Raw genomic sequence first — 22,980 nt, 5'->3', positions numbered from 1 at the left:
GATAGAACGCCAGTAGATTTATACTAAAACTCGATAGAAACACAGTGAACATGTTCTCTATTTCTTTTAAAAAATTCCGCGACGAAAAAAAGAAAACAATCTGTTTACTTTGATCATCAAAATGTAAATTCTCTTTGCTCGCGCCATTATAACGTCAACAGCTCGTGCTAGTTCTATGTTTCTATCGAGTTTTAGTATAAATCTACCAGCGTTCTATCACGAATGTCGTTCTCTGATTGGCTACGCTAGTCACTATCTATTCTGTGATAGATAGTGAGTAGCGTAGCAGTGTGCCCTTGTTAACAAACTGGCGGCCGTAAGACAAAGTTTTGATCGACTAGTAGGTTTACACCAAAACGATTAAATTATTCACTCTCGATTTTTATGCATGATAGTTGACTCGGGCTGCGCCCTTATCAACTATCACGCGATAGAAATCTCGAGCTAATAATCTAATTATTAAATAGAAACACGATTTTGAACCAATAAGCGCGTGTATTTTTTTGGGTCTTTTTTCTAACAAACTACAAGTATATATCTTCACTGAGGATGACTACGTTATGTTCAGTGACCTGGAATTATGAATTAATGCTTTACGATAGCATAGTCCATTTTTGCGTTTATGGTAAACTCTCTTTACGTTTATGGTCAAACAGGGTCGTTAAATTTATAGCTGGGTTTTATACAATTTATGTTTGGTCACTTTTTTCTGGTTAAACCGACTTTTTAGATTTCTGGCATGTATTACATTTATAGCAGTTTGAGGGTGAATAATTGCAAGCATCTGTAGATTGTAGATATATTCCAATAAAGGGGTTAATACGAGAATTTCATTTGATTTGATATTTGCATTTGGTTATTGTTTGTATGTGGAATGCAACAAGTACAAAAGCGATTTCACCGACAATTTCTCATGAGATGGACTTCGTTTAGTGGTGTTTTTTGTTTACCTAGCGATGTGAACTCTATCTGTAAATAAATTTTTTTTTAGGTCTTTGTGATTAACTTCAACCCTTATTTATTCTCGTCATTTGTTCATATATTTCAATAATTTTAAAACTGTCTTTGACTATTACGTAACTATGCATGCAATCCGCGCAAAGTTATTTGTTGAGTGTTTTCATTTGTTTTGTTTGTTTTTTTTTTCGCTTGTTTCGTTGCACATATCTCAGCGTTTTGCTACATATTTTAGCATGTAAATTTTACTCCTGGGGTCAAACTTGAAATTGGTCGTTGAACGGATAATAGCGTCGTCTACTTTCAGCCCTTATTTTATAGTAACATCAGTTTCAAAGAACTTATTGAACTACACAAAATAGTCTAAAGTAAAGCGATAAACTCGGAGGATTTAAGATATATCCACGAAACATTAAATTAATAAACAATCACCACATAACAAGCTACACCTAGTCCTGAATACAATGAAACAATACAGTAGCCGAGACTTTGGGTAATTAGTTCGTTTTCATGCCAAGCGTCAAACATTCTTTAATTCAAATCAAAGAGAGCTCTAAGATATGTTACGTAAACATCAGTAAATAAGTTGTGGTCAGCACACCCAGTCCGAATACTGCTATGAGTTATTCAGTTTATTTATAAAATATGCGGCAATACAATGAAATGCAAATTTAACCTTCGCACACAAAGCATGTATATGTTTACAACGGTTATCAAATATTTTCTTACTCTTATCAATGTCAGATGTTTAGTTTTCACTGAGTGTTCACAATATTCAGATTCGATCGGCAATATTTGTCAATTAATGTTGGCGAGTTCACCTTTACAAATATTTATACCTTTACTTTGTATATGTGTCCTTTACATCATTAGGAATTCAAATATAAGACGAATAGGAAATTTCCCTCTATAAAGACTGTTTGAAAACAGCACAAAATTGATAACCATTTCGTCGAAGGTAATTTGTGAAATGCGTAAGATTCCAATATGATGAACGTTAGAGTATGTTCTCACACTGACTTGAAAGCTGCAGATGTGACGTAATTTACATCACCAACCCATACACTCACCTTTCAGTTCATCTGTAAAAAAGAGTCCTGCCTCAAGTCTGATCGTATAGGAGAAGCTACAAGGTTGTAGTATGGGCTATCATAGGGTACTCTGGGTAATATAACTTTACCCGTTGTCAACTCTTAGTTCTCATGGAATATGTTAGTTATTTTTTGAAAAACAATACCCCATGCTGCTGTTTAACCACTGCATTAATTCAATAGTAAAGACTTTACGAGAGTCACAGACCTCAAAGGGGAGTTTGCAAATCATTTTTCTCAATGTAGATTATATGAAAATACGCTTGTACCCAAGTTGATAACGAAATTTGACTGCCATTAAACTAAGTTCACACACCAATGTCTGGTCGATGGGAGGTTTACAACCTTTAGCATGTAAATTTGAGGATCTCCTTCTATGTAACTTGGTAAAAATACCATTTGGTACTATAAACAAAACTGTCTGGAATATTTCAATATTGAAAATTAAATAAATTTCCCGCGTTTTCGCACAAAATTGTCTAGCGCCTAGGGTACTCCAACGAGAACACAGGAGACGATTCCACAGGAGACAATCTGAAATGATATCGATAGTGAGAACACAAAAATGTCCTAAATCAGTCACCATTACATTGCAAAAAGACTTTCAGAATATATTTTGTATGTTATCGTAAGTGACTTGCCAGGACTTCGCCGTATTCTTATGGATATAACAACATCTTACTGAAAAAATCTAAAACTCTGCTAAAAAGCAATGCGCTATTACAAAAAATACTTGTTTTTCATTAGCTAATTCAAGTGAAATTATAGTCGTATCTGTTAAATCACATCCTAAACTACAACCTACCTATAATATATTATGTTATTGAAAAATATGCGTATTGAAGGTAGATCGACCGGTACCTCCAATACTACAATGCATTTCCTTTAGAATTGGCCAAGTGATTAAGTATCAGTAGGTGGTTTTCTTTTCTCAAACGACCCACATGCAACTTATCTTATGGTAACGAGGTCCTGGCAGCTGTCAGCTGCACTGTAAAATATTACTTGCACGAAAGGTGTTTAAACTACACACTCACGGAATATCCTTCATATTTCACGCCGTTCCCAGGCTTGTAAGTGTGAGTAAAATTTAATTAACTGTAATTTGATATGTACTTAGGTTTACTTTCTGGGATCTGTGCAGAAAATCTGTTGATGTTATTTTTAAACTCGTTACTGGAACTCTTTGTTAGATTAATCTTCATATTCCCTATCTACGATACTAAGAGACAACCTAATTCTAAAAAGCACCCGTGAACTCCGTAATTGCCAATGACGATTACTGAGAGCACAAAGGCATGCTTGGAAAACCTTACTGACTAAGGCTAGGTGTCCTTTCAACATCTACACGTTCCGTGGTTGGAAAGAGCTACTTTTACACAAAGGCCCAGCTTCTAAAAATAAACAAATAAAATATGCCAATTCCTAAAGAGTGAATAAGTTATCAAAATTATAAAGAAAAAAACTGCCTCTAGAATAGCTAAGCTAAAGAACCTTGATGAATTCATTACTTTATTAGTGATTTAATTATATAAGCGCGCCTTTTTTGGAACAGAGTCCGGGCAAAATTGAAATACAGGAAATTCAAGGACACCCAACTGCCATTATTTCCTAGATATTATTAGATTTTCGCTCCTGCACAGTTTCGAAGAAAAAAATATTGTTAAATATTAACCTTTTGAAAGGCTTGCTTACCACTTTTATTCTCTTAACTGTTGTAGGCTGTCGTTGAATGTTAATAATGGATAGTCAACATAAAATAAGGGAAGCTGCAAAATCGTGAAAACTCCCCATTTCCATTCTCCTTTTGCATGCGGGTCATTTCAGGTTTAACACGACTGTGAATACAATCAGTCAAACCTGGTGGAGACGAAATGGAATCCAGAGATATCTCACGTGATAAGTTGTGAAAGGAAAGCCTTTTTACTGCTATTTCCACCGATATTAGGGAGGTCAATAATATTTTATTAATCAATTTTAGCATGACTCAAAGAACACTGAACTGTAGTTGGTCGCTATACTGGCCATCAAGCATAATCACTTTGAAAACCAAGAGTAATTAAATTTCGTTTCTTTAGACAAACAATGATTCAAGGAACTTTTCTTTCTTTTCCTATTATTTCTTATGCCAAATCATTCTAATTCCATCCCTTTCGTGCTTATATTAGCCCTGAAATATTTATAGCCTATAAAACAACGCCACCGTGTACTATTTACCTGAATTTGAAACAACAGGTCCTAACCTGGCTAAACCATTGTGCTAATTGTAATGTAAGTGTGCGGGAACAGGTGGCAAGTATAGATTTAAAGGGTGCCACTTGGTGTACTTGGAAATGGGGAAATTTTACTAACATACAAAATCAAATCAACACGGTCCAGGGTCTAAACTCTCCCTTTAGTACTTTATTAAACCGCGCGGAAGTAAAGTACTATGATGCAGAACAATTCAAAGAACGTCCTCACAGCATCGTTTGGCATACATAGCTCAACAACGTCCCAACAATGATGGATAAATGTTTCGGCAAATGCTCATTTTCACAAAACGTCCATGAAGCGTCTTGTAGTATGGTAGGCCGTAAGTTAAAACAAATAATGGGGATTATTAAACGGTTGTGTTCTTAAACGCTTATTTTTTGCAACGTTTTCTTATTCAGTTACTACCTGCGTGCCTGCGGAACGACCGACCTTCTTAGTCTTTCTGTCTGTAAAACAACTACAACAACAACTATCTGTCTGACAGTCTTCCTACATCTCAGTCTGTCTGCCTGATCGACCATTCATTTATTTCATTGTCTGTTCAATTTCTTTTAGAAGATAACATGGTACGAAGACCCGTGTGTACCGCGTTGATAACTATTATCTCACTCGTGCACAAGGTTTTCTCAAATAACGGGATATTTACTTGCGGTAGGTAACTGATTGATGTATTGGTTTCATGTTTCTATTTCCTTTATTATAATGATATTGTGCGATGATGTGTGACTGACTTGCCTTGTTTCAAAAGCAGAGCAGGAATGGCACAATGGTAAGAGCGCTCGCCTATCCCTGCCTGGGTTTGATTCTAGCCCAGTGTTGTCAAATGTGGGTTGAGTTTGTTGTTGGTTCATGCCTTACTCCGAGGGTTTTTCTCCGGGTTCTCAGGTTTTCCTTCATCCACAAAAACCAACACTCCAAATTCCAACTCGACCAGGATAGAGGGCCCACATGAAAACCAGCTATGGCTGATGTGGCTTCCTTTCTAAATATTGTAATTTATTCATTTCTTTCATGCATTTATTTATTTATTTATTTACTTATTTATTTGTTTATTTATTTTACTTCATACAGGTGTTGTTAATGAATACCCAGCAGAGTTTGATGCCATCAATTTCTTGGTCAATAATACACACAGTTTGAACAGTGTTTCAATAGTTTTGAAAAACTTCAACGTGTCAGACAAGAGAAACTTATATAAACAAGGTAACATATCTCATAATGCACAGACGTTTGTCTGCTTTCCACACATTAAAACGTTACGTTAATATCAACAACATCAGATAACGCCTCGGTGGGTTATTTGCTATCAAGAGATTTTTGTAATCGTAGTTAGTGTAGCGTCATACATGCACATTACAAAAGCAGAAAAGCAGGCATGGTATGGCTGCAGTTGTTATTCATTAATGGTTTAAACTTTGATACGGTTACCACGACAATTTAATATATTCTTTCAAGGTGTCTCCAAAAATTATCTTTCTTGCCATGTGCAATCGGCGTTTTAATTAGTTAATCTTTAAAACTTTTTGCCATTTTATATTTTAGGGAATGTACGGAGCCCAAATTGTCATATATAGTTCTTTTTCTGCCCCAAAATTCTTGTAATACCTTAAGAAAACGGCAAGTAAATGATAGCTGTTAATAGGTCAATTAGGAAATGTCGCTAATTTGCTGCATACTTTGCAACACAATGTTTTGCTATGCTGTAAGGAATATTTTTAGCTTTGCTCTAATCTGCATTTCAGCTTCATTGCTTCTTGATGAAAACGTCGTTGTTCTTATTGAGGGGAGCAACAAGAGGACGTGCGCATGCGCGCTCTCTGAAGTGACCGGCATTCCTCTTCTCCGTCTCCATGGAGACAGCAGGCCCTCTGACCAATGCGGTAGAGCGATTCAGATGTCAGCGGGATACAAAGACTACGCCCATGCTACACTTGCCATACTGAACACATTTCACTGGGAAAGCGTAGCACTTGTATATGATGGTAAACGTACTCAGCTTATATATTTTTTTTTTTCATTTAGTAATTTTCCCTTTAGTTCTTTTTAAACAACAGCTATGTAACATGTACGTAACATACACCTCTTCATCTTCATTGCTATTTGTGAGCGATACCAGGGAGGATTAAGACAGACCAGAATTTACAGGTCAGGTTTTACAGGTCGAGATTGACAATTGTTTTCACGGCTCTATTATTTTAATACCTTTAAAGAAGCAATTTCTTTAGTGTAGAATTTCTGAATGCTGATTGTGGTTTGCAGGCATGAACGCCAAAATTGACTAAGACATTTTCAAAACATTTTGAATAACATTTCTTTTAGAGTCTCGTTTGTACGAAGCTGGTTATTTTCACGCCATAACACAGAGATCAAGTCTGACGGTGAATTTGGTGCAGCTTTCTGAACAAGGCAATGAAAGTCCGACTTCTTCAATATTGAGAGCAATGGAAGAAATTGAAAACTTTGAGGCCGAAGTAATTTTACTTTACACAGGCACGGAAACTATTCACTTAATGCTACAAAAGGTACATCTAATGGCATTATCATGTTCTTCGTAATTTTGTGTCAGTGATTCCTTAATATATTTGTAATACACTTGTTCCTGTTGGTTTTCTGTTTGGTATTAGAGTACTAGGTATCTTATCCACGTGCCTATTCATTGAAAAATATTGTCGAGTAAAGAACGTAAACTAATATATAGATTGGGGAGGAAACATAAAATACTGATCATTTACTCCAAACACTAACCCTTAAAGAAACTCACAAATGATTATTTCAATTAAGCAGAACTGATGAACATCACCATAAACACAATACGCAAATCACTACGTGCGAGTGCAAAATAGCAAATCCTGCTCGCCGTTAAAGCATAAATTCTCAACGAAAGATGACCAAATGAAAGAAATGTTTAAGAAACTTCGTGAAGATTGCTTATATACCACTTTAAAGTGGTACTATGACGAAAATCGCATCTTTCCTATCGCATTTATTTTAAAACATAAACAAGTAGCCTGTGTGAGAAGAAAAATGCTGTTTACTATATTCAAATATCTCTTTTCGTTCCAGAGATATTCAAGTTTATAATATATGCAACTTAGCCCAGTGATGACGTCATACACTCAACCAAATTTTGATCAAATATGATAAAAAAAGATATCTCAGCCAATTTGCATCAGAAATGTTTGATTCTTTGCAGTAAGATTCTACTAAATGTGCTCCACAATATGAGCTTAACAGTTTGGTTACCATGGCAACATACTGGGTTCCAGACCTCCCCAATGTTAAAGGCATTTCTGGCCACCTTTGGCATTCCATTTTGATATTTGCTAATGGTGCCTCATATGCTTGATCCAGCAAGCATATAAATATGTTGGCTCAAGTTTGTGGCCTCATTTAATGTTTTGCGAGCTGAAAATCACTAACATATTGAAATCAAGTGGGTGGGGACTGGAAAAGAGTGAGTTGCCATGGCAACAGAATTTTATATAACCGTAGGTGTGTTTCCTGTAGAACTATTAGCCTACCAAGTTTCAATGGTCTGCGCTGCAAATTACCCAAGATAGCTCTATTTATATACTTGATATAAAATTGGGTTGAGTGTATGACATCATCAGTCATCTCATTTGCATATTTTACACATTTTTCAAACTTAAATATCTCCGGAACTGATGCAGATATTTGCAAACGGCAAACGGTAAACGGCGTTTCTATTCTTTCATGGAATTCTATGTGATACACCTAAAACATCGAGGGGGGAAAATTTGATCATAGTACCACTTTAAAATAACGCCAAGAAATGTATTCAGAAGCACAAAAACGTCCACAATTTTTGACACTTGCATTCAGCGCGTTCCAATTGATTATTTGAACTTTGCGCAATTTCCTCTTAGATGCCCTTTAAACACTTTTTGGTGTTTTTTCTTTCCATGTTAAGACCAAAAGAAGTAATTGATAGTGTTTTGAACGAAAACAAGAACTTGAAAGCTTGTAAATTTCCATTTGTCGCGTAGCACGTACGCACGGACTGACGGATGTGGCGGATGTGACGGATGTGACGGATGTGGCGCCTTCGGGGCTCAGGATCTCCGCTAGTCAAATTATGATCGAATAGTTTTCTGGGAAGCAAGAAAGCTTATTATTACTGAACACGGCAAAAGTTATGATCTCAAAACTAAGAAATACCGAGCGACCGCTTTTGAGAACTGTACAGCCGCATGATTATCAAAACCAAGTAAGGAGTAATTTTCGAATGTTAATAGATCAGAATAAAATTGGGCCAAACAAGTTTTGACTGTAAGCTGTCGACAAATTTCCGACAAGAACTTTTTCACGTATGACAGCTTTTAAAGTGAAAAGCAACTCATAGGTGATTATTCGGTTATTCCCCTTCAAGTTGTCACCTCTTCAGGTTTAAAATTCCCTTAAAATCTTTTCTTGCAAACCAAGGCATTATGGTTCTCTGTCAGATGTTTTCCAACAGCAGATGAACTATGCTATTCGATGCGTTGATCTAAATGATGCTAGTGTAGCCGATATATGCTCTTAGTTACCTTTATATGATACCTTTTTAAATGTAGCAGTCTGGACAATTTGCTCCTGGTTTCAAACGTCATCGCTTCAGATGTCGATACATTATTGATTATATCTGCCATAGTGCTTTTAAAAGTTGTCTATGCGAGGGAAAGTAATCATATTGTTACGTTTTTGCAGAAACAGTGTCAACATAGGACTGGCTACAAATGGATAATTCAGGGAAAGGTTAGAACATCAGTTGACTAAAATTACGATTTTGCATAAGGAGAATGATAATTAATTGCTATTGATTTTTTTTCTTATTTTATTTTACACTAGATTAAAGTAAAACAACTTCATCCTCAGAGTATTAGAATGGCTCAATTAACCTTATTGCTCTTCAGACGCTGCTTTTCTTTCCTACGACCGAATAGTGACATGTCAAACCAAATTGTTACGAGACACGCCTTACATGAGGGTCTAAGGTTTGCCGGGGCTGCTTCTACTTCCACGAAAAGTTCTAAACTGTTTAAGTCAGCGCGGGGACATTCCCCTGTTAATGTGATAGTCATAAAAACGGAAAGCCGGACCTTATTAGCTGTACGCCTAAAACATAGCCAATCATTGGTATTCTAACATCCTAAAAAGTCTCAAAAGTCTAAGTTGTAAGCAAGTTATAAGTAGTTATAGAGTGAATGTGTACATCAACATGAAAATCAGTTCAATTTGATCTCAAATGTTTTATTTATAACAATCTTTTTTAATTCATCTTTTTCTACTTCAGGTACCATTTAACTTGAGCTGCAACTGGAACAACATTGTTTTAGCTTTCAAGCTTCCAGACATCCACAGCTCGGTTCCTGTTGCAATCCAAAATAAATCTAACGATAGCAGCAAAGTACGTTTATTACATCTGTTGAAGTGGTTGTTAAGTTAGTAAACTTGACTGTACAGTTAGTAAACTTCAGACAGTGACTAAAATTTAGCACGTATATTCTGCGTTAGGTTGACGAGATAAGTGGTTGAGGGGCGCATTAGGAGAGGACCATTAAAGGGCATGAGAGCGGTGGGAAAAGACGTCAGTTCCTTCCAGGGGAACAATCTCAATAAAATAAAGGCAGTTTTATATCTTGAGGTCTTTTCTGATTCTGTACACGAGGGTATGAAACAAAAGTTGCACTGAACTAAATTAATGCACACTATTACATCCTTAGGAGCTCATTTCAATTGTGTACGACGCATTGCAAGTTATCAATCACGCTATGAAGATGGAACCATGTTCATCAATGAATGGGTCTGCTATTACTTCGAAAGATACGAATGCAATGTTTACCTGCATGAGGAAGGTAAGTAGGCTGTTTGAAGGCATGGATTTGATACTGCTAAACCTTTACCATATTTGTACCCTAAGCAGACACTGAAATCAGTTTTAATAAGCAAAACTAGCTCAGATAGTTATGTCTTATTAATGAGAACAATTCTGAAAGAACAATTTGAGGAATCACTGCAGAAAGCTTTCGTAAAATCTCAGTGTAGTTAATTAAGACAATTACAACTGTACTTTACTTTAACTGTACTTTTTAGTACTGAGCCACCAGTACTAAATGTTGACCGGCGCCTTGAGATAAAGCCGTCTTCTTCTTCTTCTTCTTCTTCTCTTTTTCTTAAAGTAAAGTAATACTTTATTTAAACAGGGTAGCCCGTTCAGCTCAAAGGCTGGTATCCATAGGGGCCCTGTATAAATAACATCAGGTTAAAAAAACAAATTTATGTACACAAATTAAAACTTTATAACTATACGTTAAAAAATAAAACTACGTTAAAAATCTAATTACAATACTAAAATACTAAAAGAAGCCACTAAGAACTATTACGATAATGAAAACCCTTTTGCACGGCGGCAGAAACTCTGTATGTCTTCGGCTTTCGTTATGTCGGTGGACAGCTCATTAACAATTTTCGCTCCGCTAAAATGAAACGTGTTTTTCCCAAAATTTGATTTCACCCTCTTCTGCTTCTGCTTCTGCTTCTGCTTCTGCTTCTGCTTCTGCTTCTGCTTCTGCTTCTGCTTCTGCTTCTGCTTCTGCTTCTGCTTCTGCTTCTGCTTCTGCTTCTTCTTCTTCATCTTCATCTCCTTCTTCATCTTCATCTTCTTCTTCTTCATCTTCATCTCCTTCTTCTTCTTCTTCTTCTTCTTCCTCTTCTTCCTCTTCATCACCTTCTTCTTCATCTTTTTCTCCTTCTTCTTCTTCTTCTGCTGCTGCTTATATAATTACGTGCAGCAAGTTCTTCATGCTTATTTATTGAGTGACACGCACAAATCGGCATACAGCATACTGTTCTAAGGATTTCAGCTCGCTAACTTTCTTTTTTAGTTTCCTACGTTGTGGGTTTTTTTTTTTTTTTGTCTAACGATCATTTCCTTGCTAAAATAGGTTAATCTAGATAGCCCAACAGGCCCTATTCACTTCAACAAGCATGGAAAGCGAAAAGGAATTGAACTGGAGATTTTGAACCTTCGAAACAACTCCCTCGTAAAGGTATACGACAATGTACAGACAAGTCGTTTGTTTGAGGTTTAACTAATTTGCTTTTGACGGATATTGTAGATTACTTCCCATTAAAGGTTAATTAAAGCTTTGCTGTGAACCCTGAAAGCACATTTTTTGGTTTGAACTAAAAGGTGATTGATGTTTGATTTTGGTAACTTTGGTTTAACTGGGTTTGGGTAGTTTCTTCTGTAGAGCTGTAGCAGTATATGTAGACAATACGTAATTATTTGATGTTAAACTCTGCTATCTCAAATTCATGCTTTAAGATCTTTTAATTAGGTTTATTCATTCCTCTGCTATTTACATCGTATTTTAGGTAGGTACATGGAATTCAACTAAAGGTGCCGTACTGTTTGAAAGTGTCTTACGCAACATGGACAATCCACTTTCCAAAGGAAGTCTCGAAGGAAGAAAGCTTAGGGCTGTTGTCGCAATGGTAAGATCTATAGTAGCATTTTGTTTTGTTATTGTTGTTTTACTTGATAAAACCTTCCACTAGTGTTCTAAAGGTTTGGTGAAAGCTCTATCTTGTTATTGTTTAAAGTCAATTGACTCAAAATAACAATTAGATCATGAACTCGAGATTCCTGTTGAGTCACACAGCTGTAGTTGACGAGGGCGCAGCCCGAGTCCACTATCACGCATAGAAATTGTGAGAGAATAAGCTAATTGTTTTAGTATACTGCTATAGTCCTTCAAATCTTTATCTAAGTCCTCTTCAAGAACACTTCGAAAACGCAAAGAAGTAGCCGAAATTTTGTCAAAAATCGCACACTGCCAGGCTACTCACCGTCTACAGCAGAATACACAGAGAGTAGATGCTTGATGCTAACAATAATTAACAATCGATGTCTTCTTTATACAACACTTTCAAACAGGACGCACCATTCGTGATGGAGAAAAGGGACAAAGACGGCAGCATTACATATACCGGATATTGTATCCGTCTGCTGAATGAGCTAGCAAGAAATCTCAAGTTTACATATGAGATCTACCCCTCCCCGGACGGGTTGTACGGTGCTGAAACTGAAAACGGAACCTGGAATGGACTGATTGGCGAGTTAATGAACAAGGTAACTTGAACATTTACCGTTCTTCCTGCACTATACTCCACACAACAGCTTTTTGTGGTAAAAGTTGAACTATTCAGACAGAAAATTTCCCATTAATATTAGGTTTTGAGAAGTGTCAAAATACAAACGCTTCCTAATGCTTCTTTGTTCATCCGTGCCAGCTGTGAACCCACTGTTGTTTTTCATACAATGAAGGGGAAAATAACGAAATGAAAAATAAGGACAACTCGATCCCAATAACTGGAAAAATCCCTTACTCTATATTCGCGTAGATGGCACGACTAGCCATCTAGTAGCCGCATATTATCAAATTAGGATTCAATGGACTGCTAATCTTGCAAATCTTGGGGGCGGATCGGACTGTATGGGAGGAGACAATACTCTTAGTCGGTTACCATGGTAGCAATTTGAGGGAGCGTCAGAAGTTCGAAATTCATCGGATCTGTTAATGTTTGGGTTAAGGATGTAAATGGTCCTGAACTTATCCTGTCGAATTAATTTTTGTGATATAGCACAGTTAAAACAGCAAGTTCATGTAACACCATTTTGGTTTTCTGTAAGAAAGAAAACTTCAATCTACAATTCTAAAGACTGATCATAAGTTAATGAGAAAACTATTTGTTAGTCATGTGATAAAAATACATGTTTTGTCTCTTTTGTAAAGCGTGCCGACATCGCAGTTGCTGCGATTACAGTAACAGAACGTCGCGAGAAAGTGGTGGACTTTACTGTGCCGTACATGTACTACACAAGAGAGATACTTATCAAGAAAACAACTTCCGCTGGGACGGTTAATTTATTCCAGTTTATGCTTCCGTTTCACCACTATGTTTGGATCTGCACACTAGGCAGTCTGGTGATCATTGCCATAGCTGTGTTTGTAATAAACTATTACAGTCCTTATGGATACAAAGATGAAAATGGCAAAGGGACATCGGAAGAGTTTAGCTTTTTCAACAGTGTCTGGTTCTCATTGGCTTGTATGTTGCAACAGGGAGGTGATAACACACCAAGAAGTTTGTCAGGTAGAGGCAAATGGATTTCATTTGTTTTAACACTTTATTTTATTCACGCCTTATTGAGAAAGCAGGGTGACCGGGGCGAACCGTTGCTTGCTGAACAAGGGAGCTGAGGGGCAGAAATTCTATTCTTCGAACCTCACGAATTTACAGAGTCCAGTATGGAACCGCCATATTGGTGTACCTCCATGGTCCAACAATACCTCAACTTTTTTTGCTTTTTTTAGTATAGCGGCCGGAAAAAGGCGTAAATAAATGGTAATAACTTTCATTATCTGGGCCACTGGTTATCTGCACTTCACATACAAAAGGTTACATAGACACTTTTCTCGCTACTTTAATTTCTCAAATGGATTAAATATCACGGTATATTTTTTTGGATCGAGAAACCTGATCATAACTTGAGTTGAAAATATATAAACATAAATAGCTTTGGCACCCCTTCTGCCTGATGAGGGTTCAAACTTTGGTAACTCTTTAGTCTTGGGCTTTATAACTGTATGATTTCATGCTAGGACGATGTATTCTGCTCGTATTATCGTTGTTGTTGTTATTGGTTTTTCTATATAAGATCCGTCATACCAGATAAACGCTAACTTTTATTAACGAAAAATGTAGCATAGCTCGTCTGATTTTCTTCTCCTTTGTCCGGGTTTCTTTAGGTCGTATTCTCGCTGGATGCTACTGGTTCTGTATACTTATCTGGGTGTCAACTTACACTGCGAACCTGGCCGCTTTTTTCACCGTAACAAACACTGATCTTCCCATCAACAATCTTGAAGATATTGTGAAGTCCTCTTATCACGTAGCAGTCGTGGACTCGTCAAGCACGTACGAGGCACTCAAGACAAGTCAATACGAGCCACATGAAAAGATATGGAATAGAATCACAGAGGAAAACACCACAATTCAAGACACACCTGCAGGTATTCAACTGGTGCGAGATAGAGACGAGTTTGCTTTCATTGGAGACGGGCCAATTCTCAAACTTGCCGCCATTAAGCCACCTTGCGACCTAACAACAGGTAAAATTCACACACATTCACTCACAAAACTACCATGAGTATCACAACTTGTGCGACTCTATTAAACAATTAGATTATTCGCTCTCGATTTCTATCACGTGATAGTTTACTAGGACCCAGCCCGAGTCAACTATCACGCATAGAAATCGAGAGCGACTAATCTAATTGTTTTAGTATAAATCTACTAGCCGTTCAAAACGTTATCTAAATCCTCTTCACAGACACTTCGAAAACGCCAAGAAGCGGCCGTCATTTTGTTAATAAGGACACACTGCTACGCTACTCACTATCTATCACAGAATAGATAGTGAGTAGCGTAGCCAATCAGAGAACGTCTTTCGTGATAGAACTCTAGTGGATTTATACTAATGTGTATGAGTATAAATCTACCAACGTTCTATCACGAACGCCGTTCTCTTATTGCATTGGCTACGCTACTCACTATTTATTCTGTGATAGATAGTGAGTAGCGTAGTAGTGTGTCCTTATTAACAAAATGACGGCCGCTTCTTGGCGTTAACAACAACAACAACAACATCTTCTTTATTACCCTTTTTCGAAATGTCTATGAAGAGGATTTACATAACGTTTCGAACGACTAGTAGATTTATACTAAAACAATTAGATTATTCGTTAAATCTCGAGCTCATAATCTAATTGCTTAATATATCAGTGCTCGATTTTCCAGACCAACTGTTGAATATTTAACTTTTGTCATTATTAATATCGTGTTTCTTTGGTAGGCCTTGCGAGCAACGCACGAAACGATTAAAAATATTCCAAGATATTGTATCGTTATTTTGCTGAATCTAGTGAAAACTCCTGCGCGCTTTTCAATGACATGGTGCTATATCTGATGGGTGGTCCTTTTAAAAGCATTTTTGAATACACGTATTATTTGTGCATACGTGAAAATAAAACGAAAAGACGATTCAGGTGCTAGCACCAAAGATTCTACAAGTGCTGCAACTCACATGTAGATGTTGTGTGATTCAGCGACTTTTTTTGATTTTGTAACATTTCTCAGTTCCAGGTTTAAGTACGGCCCTTGCGTATTCGTTTGCTTTACAAGCAAACGACACAGCCCTTAAGGACTTCACATTGGCCATTCTACGCCTCAGTGAGAATGATTTCCTTGATCAGCTGAAAAGAGAATGGTGGGAATTAACAAATGAGTGTCCTCAAGAACAAGGAACAAGTGAGAAAACGTTTCTATAACTGCAGTTATTTATATTCGTGTTTTCTTATCATCGGGCAATAAATTTGCCTGTTGAGTGATTTACTTCTTAATAATACAAGAACAAAACTTTTTGCCCTACATGAGGGAGGAAAGAACTAGATTAATCAAAACAAAACCACAGATGTGTTGAGAACTTAAATATGATTTCATCGTCAGAGTGAGTTTTGTAAATCTTTTAAGTTTTGAAGCATTTTTCGTCTCCAAATCCCAAGAAAGTAACTCGAAACTATTAAAAGATCTGCATAATTTCAGCTCCGTAAATTCACATTTGATACACTCCATCTTATGACTGTTCGTTTAGCAACATTGTCATCGTCATCATCATTGTTATCATCATCATCATCACCATGCTCAATGGCGTATCATAAATGCTGCCTAAAATATTATTATTATCGTCCTCACGTAATGTTTGCTTAGAGTCCTTAGGGCCGAGACCAAACCATGGTCCTGGGGCACTAGGGGATAGCCAGTTTTTAGCTTGATAGCACCCTCCTCAAAATGTGTGCTGTACCTAGCAAGGTTATCTTTTGTAGTTCACTGATGCTTAATTGGCCGGGAATTCTTCCAAGATAAGTTTCTAGTCCCTTTTTGATAGCTCCAAGTGCTCCAATGATAACTGGTATCGTTTCCGTTCTCATGCCCAACATTCGGCTTGTTTCGATTTCCAAGTCCTTATATTTGGATAGTTTTTCACTGACTTTCACGGATTATTATTATTATTATTATTATTATTATTATTATTATTATCATCATCCTCACGTAATGTTTGCTGAGAGTCCTTAGGGCCGAGACCAGACCATGGTCCTGGGGCACTAGGGGATAGCCAGTTTTTAGCTTGATAGCACCCTCCTCAGAATGTGTGCTGTACCTAACAAGGTCATCTTTTGTAGTTCACTGATGCTTATTTGGTCGGGAATTCTTCCAAGATAAGTTTCTAGTCCCTTTTTGATAGCTCCAAGTGCTCCAATGATAACTGGTATTGTTTCCGTTCTCATGCCCCACATTCGGCTTGTTTATTATTATTATTGTTATTAAATTATTATTATTATTATTAGTAGTAGTAGTAGTAGTAGTAGTAGTATTGTTATTATAGAGAGAGCCAACGAATTATTTTGTTTATTATTATTATTGTAAAGTTTTAGAGTAATTTTCCATTGTTTTTTTTATTATTATTGTTATTAATATTATTAATATTATTATTATTGCTATTCGTATTACTATTGTCTGCTTAGATGGAAAGTGGTGTATTAAAATCACTTGATGATGTTGCAACACATAAGTGAAGTAACTCTTTGCTACTTGTTTTTATCAAATTGATAAGCTGAGAAGCACCACTCTTTGGCATGGCCGAGTAATACATTAAACAAAAAAACCGGACATTTTGCCGAGAGAGCCAACGAATTCGTCTATTTAGATATTTTGATAGACAGGTTCCTCTCAAAATGCTGAGAAGTAAACTTTATTTCTCCTTTTCAGCCTTGTCCCGAAAGCGTATCGATGTGAGAGTAATGCTGGGAGTGTATGTTGTGATGGGTGTTGGAATAATTCTTGCATTCATGACACTGATCGCAGAGATCTTGTGGATCAACAAAAGGTTTGAGCTGCTGGATTAGATTTTTACTTCAAAGTTTGGTAATATTCTTTCCTTGGGGATCAATGATATTTAAATAAGCTATTATTTTTAAATTCCTTGAACTAACCTTGTTACCATCGTGACAAAGATGCACATAGGCACATCAAGGCTCTTCACCATCCTGTTTTGTTTTCAGGTTTTTCTTGTTTACTGAGATCATATACTCTCCTTTCCCAATAAAACAACGTAATGTAATAACGTGTAGTTGTCTAATAGTAACATCAAATACTATTTTCTGACAAATAAAAAATGTATAAAAATATCAGGGAAGTTGATCTTGCAAATATTCCTCCTCATACAATTTTATTTGCATCGATAGGCCAAAGAGTGCAACGGTGCAAGTGCAGCCAAGGATCGAACTCTCCGATTGATCGGTTATAACAAGTCAATAACTGGTATATGACCTATCTGAGGGATACATGTATGTGCACTATTCTGGAGACATACCGTATCACACTCCTCCCTCTGAAAGATCGATATTTCAGCATTTCTCATGTTAAATCACAGGTCAACAACCGATGGTCAGCACTCTACCAAGCATAGACATAAGGAAATAAGGGAATCCATTCCATTTTGGCTCTGAGTAATGACTTTTTCAGTCAGTGAGACTTCTCGCTGTATACTGTTTGAATGGTCAGTTGGTGGGATATTTTTTTCCTTATTTTTTTTTTTTTTTTTTGAGAAAAAAAGATTTTGTGCAATTCGATATTTATTCAAGTCAATATTTAATCGCTTAATATATTTTAACACCATTGAAGGGTATACGAAATAAAAAGGAAATAAAACTCGTAATATTCTTAATATTGAACTAAACCAGGTGGCCATGCTTTTTCTAACCAAATTTAAGGAACGCCAGAAAGCTTGTCGCCAATTTTTCAGTTTTACCGTTCATTTGTTTGCAAAACTCAGTCAAAGTTAGAGGTAGGCTCAGCCACTGTAACCATAACAAACATTTCAAGCGTTCTAAAGAATTAATAATGGGAATCATGATGATGTGATACTCACGGGAAGATTGGGAACTAAAACACCTGTTGTAAACACAAAATGGCCGTGGCATTTATCAATCCTTCCTTGGATCCCCGGATCACCGTTTACTGTTCATACATGTATGTGTGCCGAGAGTTGTCCAAAAGAGTGCTTCTACAAACCTTTCAAGAGGACTCTACATGATTAAACCGGCTTCGAGGAAAACAATGGTCAGTAATACAAAGAACATCGAAGTATGTTACGGTCACGCTCGACACAGATGAGGAAAGTATAAATGTACAAACCTACCGCTACCTAGGTTTCAAGGATCACTACAAAGGACCAAAACTGTAATCTTGAAGCCAGGTAAGAGATTTACGTGAATTTATCGGAGCACTTTACGAAGGCGACTATGTTAGTTACTCACCGGAAAATTTTCAAAATTTCCTTAACTTTAAGCGGTCATTAGTTTTGAAAACCTAGTAGGCAGACAAATTTTATTATTGCTTTAAATTAAGGGCCATTTATACTTTCTATTCATGTAGTTCAGCAGTTTCAAACAGGTGCCACATTTTTAAAACGTGCCTTCAAAGTAGAGCTATTTTCGTGTTCGGTTCAAACTCGATTTAACGGGCAGAAAATCTTCTTTTAACCGTTGAAGGAACAACATTGAATTATAATTGCAACATGGCTAAACAAACCGCTATGATATATCTATAGTTGAAAGAAAGAATTGGGACTTTTGAGCGAATATAAATTTTTTTAGAGCGCCGGCAATATGTGCTATTTTTCCAGTTTCGGCAGGCATGCAACTTGTGTCGAGCGGACCGAACTTCACTCAATCCTAGAAAAGTTCAATTAGAATTTTTAATCAAATCAAACTCAATTTAGCGATTGATTAGGGAAGGGCTTCGAAATCCCAGCTTATAAGAAAAATCGAATTTTCGAAGTAAAATCAGTGGTCGGTTTTACAGAGACAGCCTCTTAAGTCACTTGTAACATAAAAGCAGGAGTAGAATTGTGAAAACTCCATCTAAACTGTATACAAATATATGATGTGATTTCAAATCAAATGAAAACCTGTAACAAAAACCAAAGGTCTGGAAAAATGGCGGTTAAATCTTGAAACCAAGCACATCATAAACATTTGAATCTGAAATTCAATTTCCCGTACTCGATTTTTTGCGCAGTCGCATTTTGGCAGGAGTCCATTAAAATCTACACAGAACTAATTATTAAAAGTGCTTGTTAGAAATAACTGAAAGGCTTAAGTTATCTCATTAGTTCATAATAAATTTCGCACTAGACTATTTATTTTTAACATGACGCGTAGGGCATGTACTAAAACCCGAAACAACGAAACGAAACCACGGAAACGAAACGACCGAAACGAGCGAAACGACTGAAACGAGTAAAATAATAAGTAAATAAATGAAAAAGTTAAAAAAAAAAAGAAAAAAACCAGCCTTGATCTCTGGCACGTTACTATGGTAGCCTGATCTCGTACCCAGATCCACATGTGTGACATCGTTACATCTCAAACCTGAAAGATGGATGATCGCAAGGGTGTCGACGACGATCACGAAGACATCGAGAAAAAGGTGAGTATTTTTCACATTTTGAATGGCACTCTAGCTAAAACAAGAAACGTAATTTCAAAGAAAGGTTTCCTGGTCGTATCGTGGATTCTTAGGCGGTGGCGAATCGACAACGCCGAGCCCAGGATGTACGGAAACGCAATCTCAAGAGTATCCGTGAAGAGTTGAGCGCCTAATAAGAAATTACTTTGAGAACTGCAGGAGCACACGAAGGCCTGACGTTAATATAATTAAAGCCTGTCAAGTCGCCCTCGTTTTTCTTTAGAGATATATATTAAAAAGTCCTGGTTCGCACGAAGAATGCTGCAAAGTCAACCTCGAAAAGGCCGTTCGATTCGCCACGTCTAAGAATCCACGATACGACCAGAAAACCTTTCTTTGAAATTAGATTTCTTGTTTTAGCTAGAATACCATTCAGAATGTGAAAATACCCACCTTTTTCTCGATGTCTTCCTGCTAGACACGCTTGCGCTCATCCACCTTTCAGGTTTGTAATATCACGATGTCACACATGTGGGTAAAGAGCAGGACCTGGGTACGAGATCCGGCTGCCATAGTAAAGTGCTAGAGATCAAGGCTTTTTTTTAACTTTTTATTTATTTACTTACTATTTTACTCGTTTCGATCGTTTCGCTTGTTTCGGTGGTTTCGTTTCGGTCGTTTCGGTGGTTTCGTTTCGTTGTTTCGTGTTTAAGTACATGCCGACGCCTAGAGCATCCTGAGGAAACCATGGCGCTTTAACTTTTAAAAAAAGTCTGCATACGAGCCAAATGGCCCACCTGGCCGGAGTTTATCCCGGTTTCTGTAGCATGAAGCGACTAGCAGTATTTCTACTCCCCCCTGGACGGGATGCTAGTCCATCGCAGGGTTAACCCCCATTTATACACCTTAGTAGAGAGGCGCTTTGCGAGTAAAGTGTCTTGCCCAACAACACAACACATGCCCGTACAATGACCCGGGCCAGGGCCCGAACGCAGACCGCTCAATCCGGAGACGAGCACACTAACATCGAGGCCACCGTGCCTCCCGCGGCTTTAATAACGTTAATATTAATGAGCTACACTGACGGTTGTTTGATCATCAGTTTTAAATTAGCTTGAACTTTTAATATTTTGTCTCGGTTTATTCTGTTGTTCGCTTTTCAATAGAAAAGATGATTTAAAAACACTTGAGATTTTGTTTTTATCACATTTCCAAACATTTTAAAATTTTGCGAAATGCCCTTTTGTCTTTATTTGGAAATGTGATGCATGTTTATAAAGTACGTTTTTAGCACATTTTTCCAAGGGTATAAGGACAATTTTTTAGAGAAAGTTGTTTAACAGGTCTACTAAATGCTAAGAGTGTGGTGGATAAACTACCCAATAGATCAATTTTGATGTGATTCGTCGATCATTACAAATCGATCGTTGATCCACCTTTTGGTTAAAGGTCCAATTCTTAATTAAAATCAGTCTCAAGTTGTATGTTTGTGGACCAATGTGAAAACACGATCTTTGAAGGCTTTTAACCCTATTTAGACAGAGAAAGGGGGCAAAATTACCCGTGCTGACTTCAACAGTGTACAGCCGGCTTTTCATGTAAGTTAAAGCGGCCAAACTTTCCATGGTCAGACAAGACTCCTCTCCTCCTTGCGCGAAACACAGAAAGGAACAATTCCAAGCGCCATTTTAAGATTCCATTATGAATAAGGCCTTTGCAACCAAAAGTCACACGGTACAAAATTAACTTAACTTTTCTTTGATTTGGATGTCCCAATGTGTGGTTTGCTCTCCGTGAACAAGGCAGATTTTGTATCGGGTAAACAGGAGATTACCGCTAAATAGGAATTTAGCATGAGGCTTAGTAGAAACATCAATTTATTTTTAATAATTACAAACATGCTTTAAGGAAACACGGAATCACGTGAAGACAATCATAAACATGTCTTTCAAAGTTTTTATCAGTGGTCACTTTCAATTCGGATTCTTATCTGTCATAGCCATTTCCGAAACAAATCTAAACTAAGTGTATTAAATTTTGAGTGGCGGCTTAACAGGGGTAAGGACAATAGAAAACCTTCATCGGGACGACCAAAAGGTGGCCGCGGCCCCTTAATAGAGGTAGCCGGTTAATAGGGTTTCATTCTAAGCAATTTGCCGACCACAATTTGGAGACTGTGATAACTGGCCGCTTATAGAGGTTCGATTGCAAGCCATATATTCAAGCCCTGACTAACATTTATACCTAAACGTACCTTTTTGTTATCGTATGTCTTTTTACTGTGTTTTTACTGTACTATCCATGGCGAGACCAAACGAGCTTTGGCTTCCGCAAATAATTGATCTGCGTGCCACTGATTAGCAGTCACGATACTGATTTTGCTCAACCTCGTCCAATAATTGTTAATTAATTTTCTTGTTGGTTGGACTTGCCGAAAGTGTTTGACAGAACTGAATGTATGAAGGGCGGATGAAAAGTCTATTACCTGAAAGCAGGCCGACGCAGATATTTAAGCAACTTAGGCAGTTAATTGCGAAAAGAAAGCTTAGAGAAATTCAGACTTAAATGTCATTCAAACCCAGTGCTGAACTTACAATCTAACTGCGAGCTCCCAGTTTGTAGAAGCAGAATTAAGGCTTTATTCGATACCGTCCGACGGTTGCTGAACATTGGATTAAGTAAATAATCAAATATTCCTTTGCTTATGGGCGATGGTTTAAATGACTTGAAAGTTGACGTTATTTAAACTTTTTCGGTCAAACTCACCTTTCAATTCTGTAGCCTTCTGTACTTTCCTTTTTCGTCTTTTATATCCTATAAATCACCTAAAATAGACATCATATTGTAGACGACTTTGCAGTAAAATTCAAACAGCTAAAAAAACATACGGTATAAGTATATCAAAACAGCGCAATTATGTACCACCACTGATCAGCAAAAACTGCTATCTGATTTTAGTATACTTTTCCTTTCTAATATGGCCGATGGCAGAATAATGTTCTTACCATGAGGTCGTTCTTTTTTAATGCGAAACTGTGCACATTTTATTACCTGAAAGCTGCAGTTATCCTGTGATGGG

At 37.1% G+C, this 22,980-nt stretch overlaps 2 protein-coding genes across 2 annotated transcripts in view; one reads left to right on the top strand and one right to left on the bottom strand.

Annotated features, from left to right (window-relative positions):
• Positions 1-22,980, bottom strand: part of LOC145495169 (glutamate receptor ionotropic, kainate 3-like) — a 45,663-nt gene extending 22,683 nt beyond the window's left edge. Inside the window, exons 1-2 of the mRNA XM_081474747.1 lie at positions 22,953-22,980; positions 22,668-22,726 (exon numbers count right to left, since the gene is read on the bottom strand). The gene's annotated coding sequence lies outside the window, so the exon portion shown is untranslated. The remainder of the gene's footprint in view (positions 1-22,667; positions 22,727-22,952) is intronic.
• On the top strand, positions 4,868-17,459 carry LOC145494215 (glutamate receptor 4-like). The gene is made up of 14 exons (XM_081473670.1): positions 4,868-4,955; positions 5,376-5,507; positions 6,047-6,286; positions 6,624-6,826; positions 9,012-9,059; positions 9,598-9,711; positions 10,028-10,159; positions 11,249-11,353; positions 11,682-11,801; positions 12,244-12,438; positions 13,103-13,463; positions 14,120-14,482; positions 15,510-15,680; positions 17,199-17,459. Exons 1-14 carry the CDS (start codon positions 4,868-4,870, stop codon positions 17,333-17,335), a joined length of 2,409 nt encoding a protein of 802 aa, XP_081329796.1. The 3' UTR covers positions 17,336-17,459.

The sequence above is a fragment of the Orbicella franksi genome, chromosome 8 (assembly GCF_964199315.1).
Source record: "Orbicella franksi chromosome 8, jaOrbFran1.1, whole genome shotgun sequence".
In the NCBI taxonomy this organism is placed as follows: domain Eukaryota; kingdom Metazoa; phylum Cnidaria; class Anthozoa; order Scleractinia; family Merulinidae; genus Orbicella; species Orbicella franksi.
Note: the sequence above shows the minus strand (reverse complement) of the source record. Positions and strands in the feature narration are given on the sequence as shown.

Excerpts from the sequence above, each read along its gene's own strand:
- LOC145494215 (XM_081473670.1), top strand. The coding sequence starts at position 4,868 with ATGGTACGAAGACCCGTGTGTACCGCGTTGATAACTATTATCTCACTC. Across the intron at positions 9,060-9,597 it reads AATGGATAATTCAGGGAAAG|GTACCATTTAACTTGAGCTG; the intron begins GTTAGAACATCA and ends TTTCTACTTCAG. Across the intron at positions 10,160-11,248 it reads TGTTTACCTGCATGAGGAAG|GTTAATCTAGATAGCCCAAC; the intron begins GTAAGTAGGCTG and ends TTGCTAAAATAG.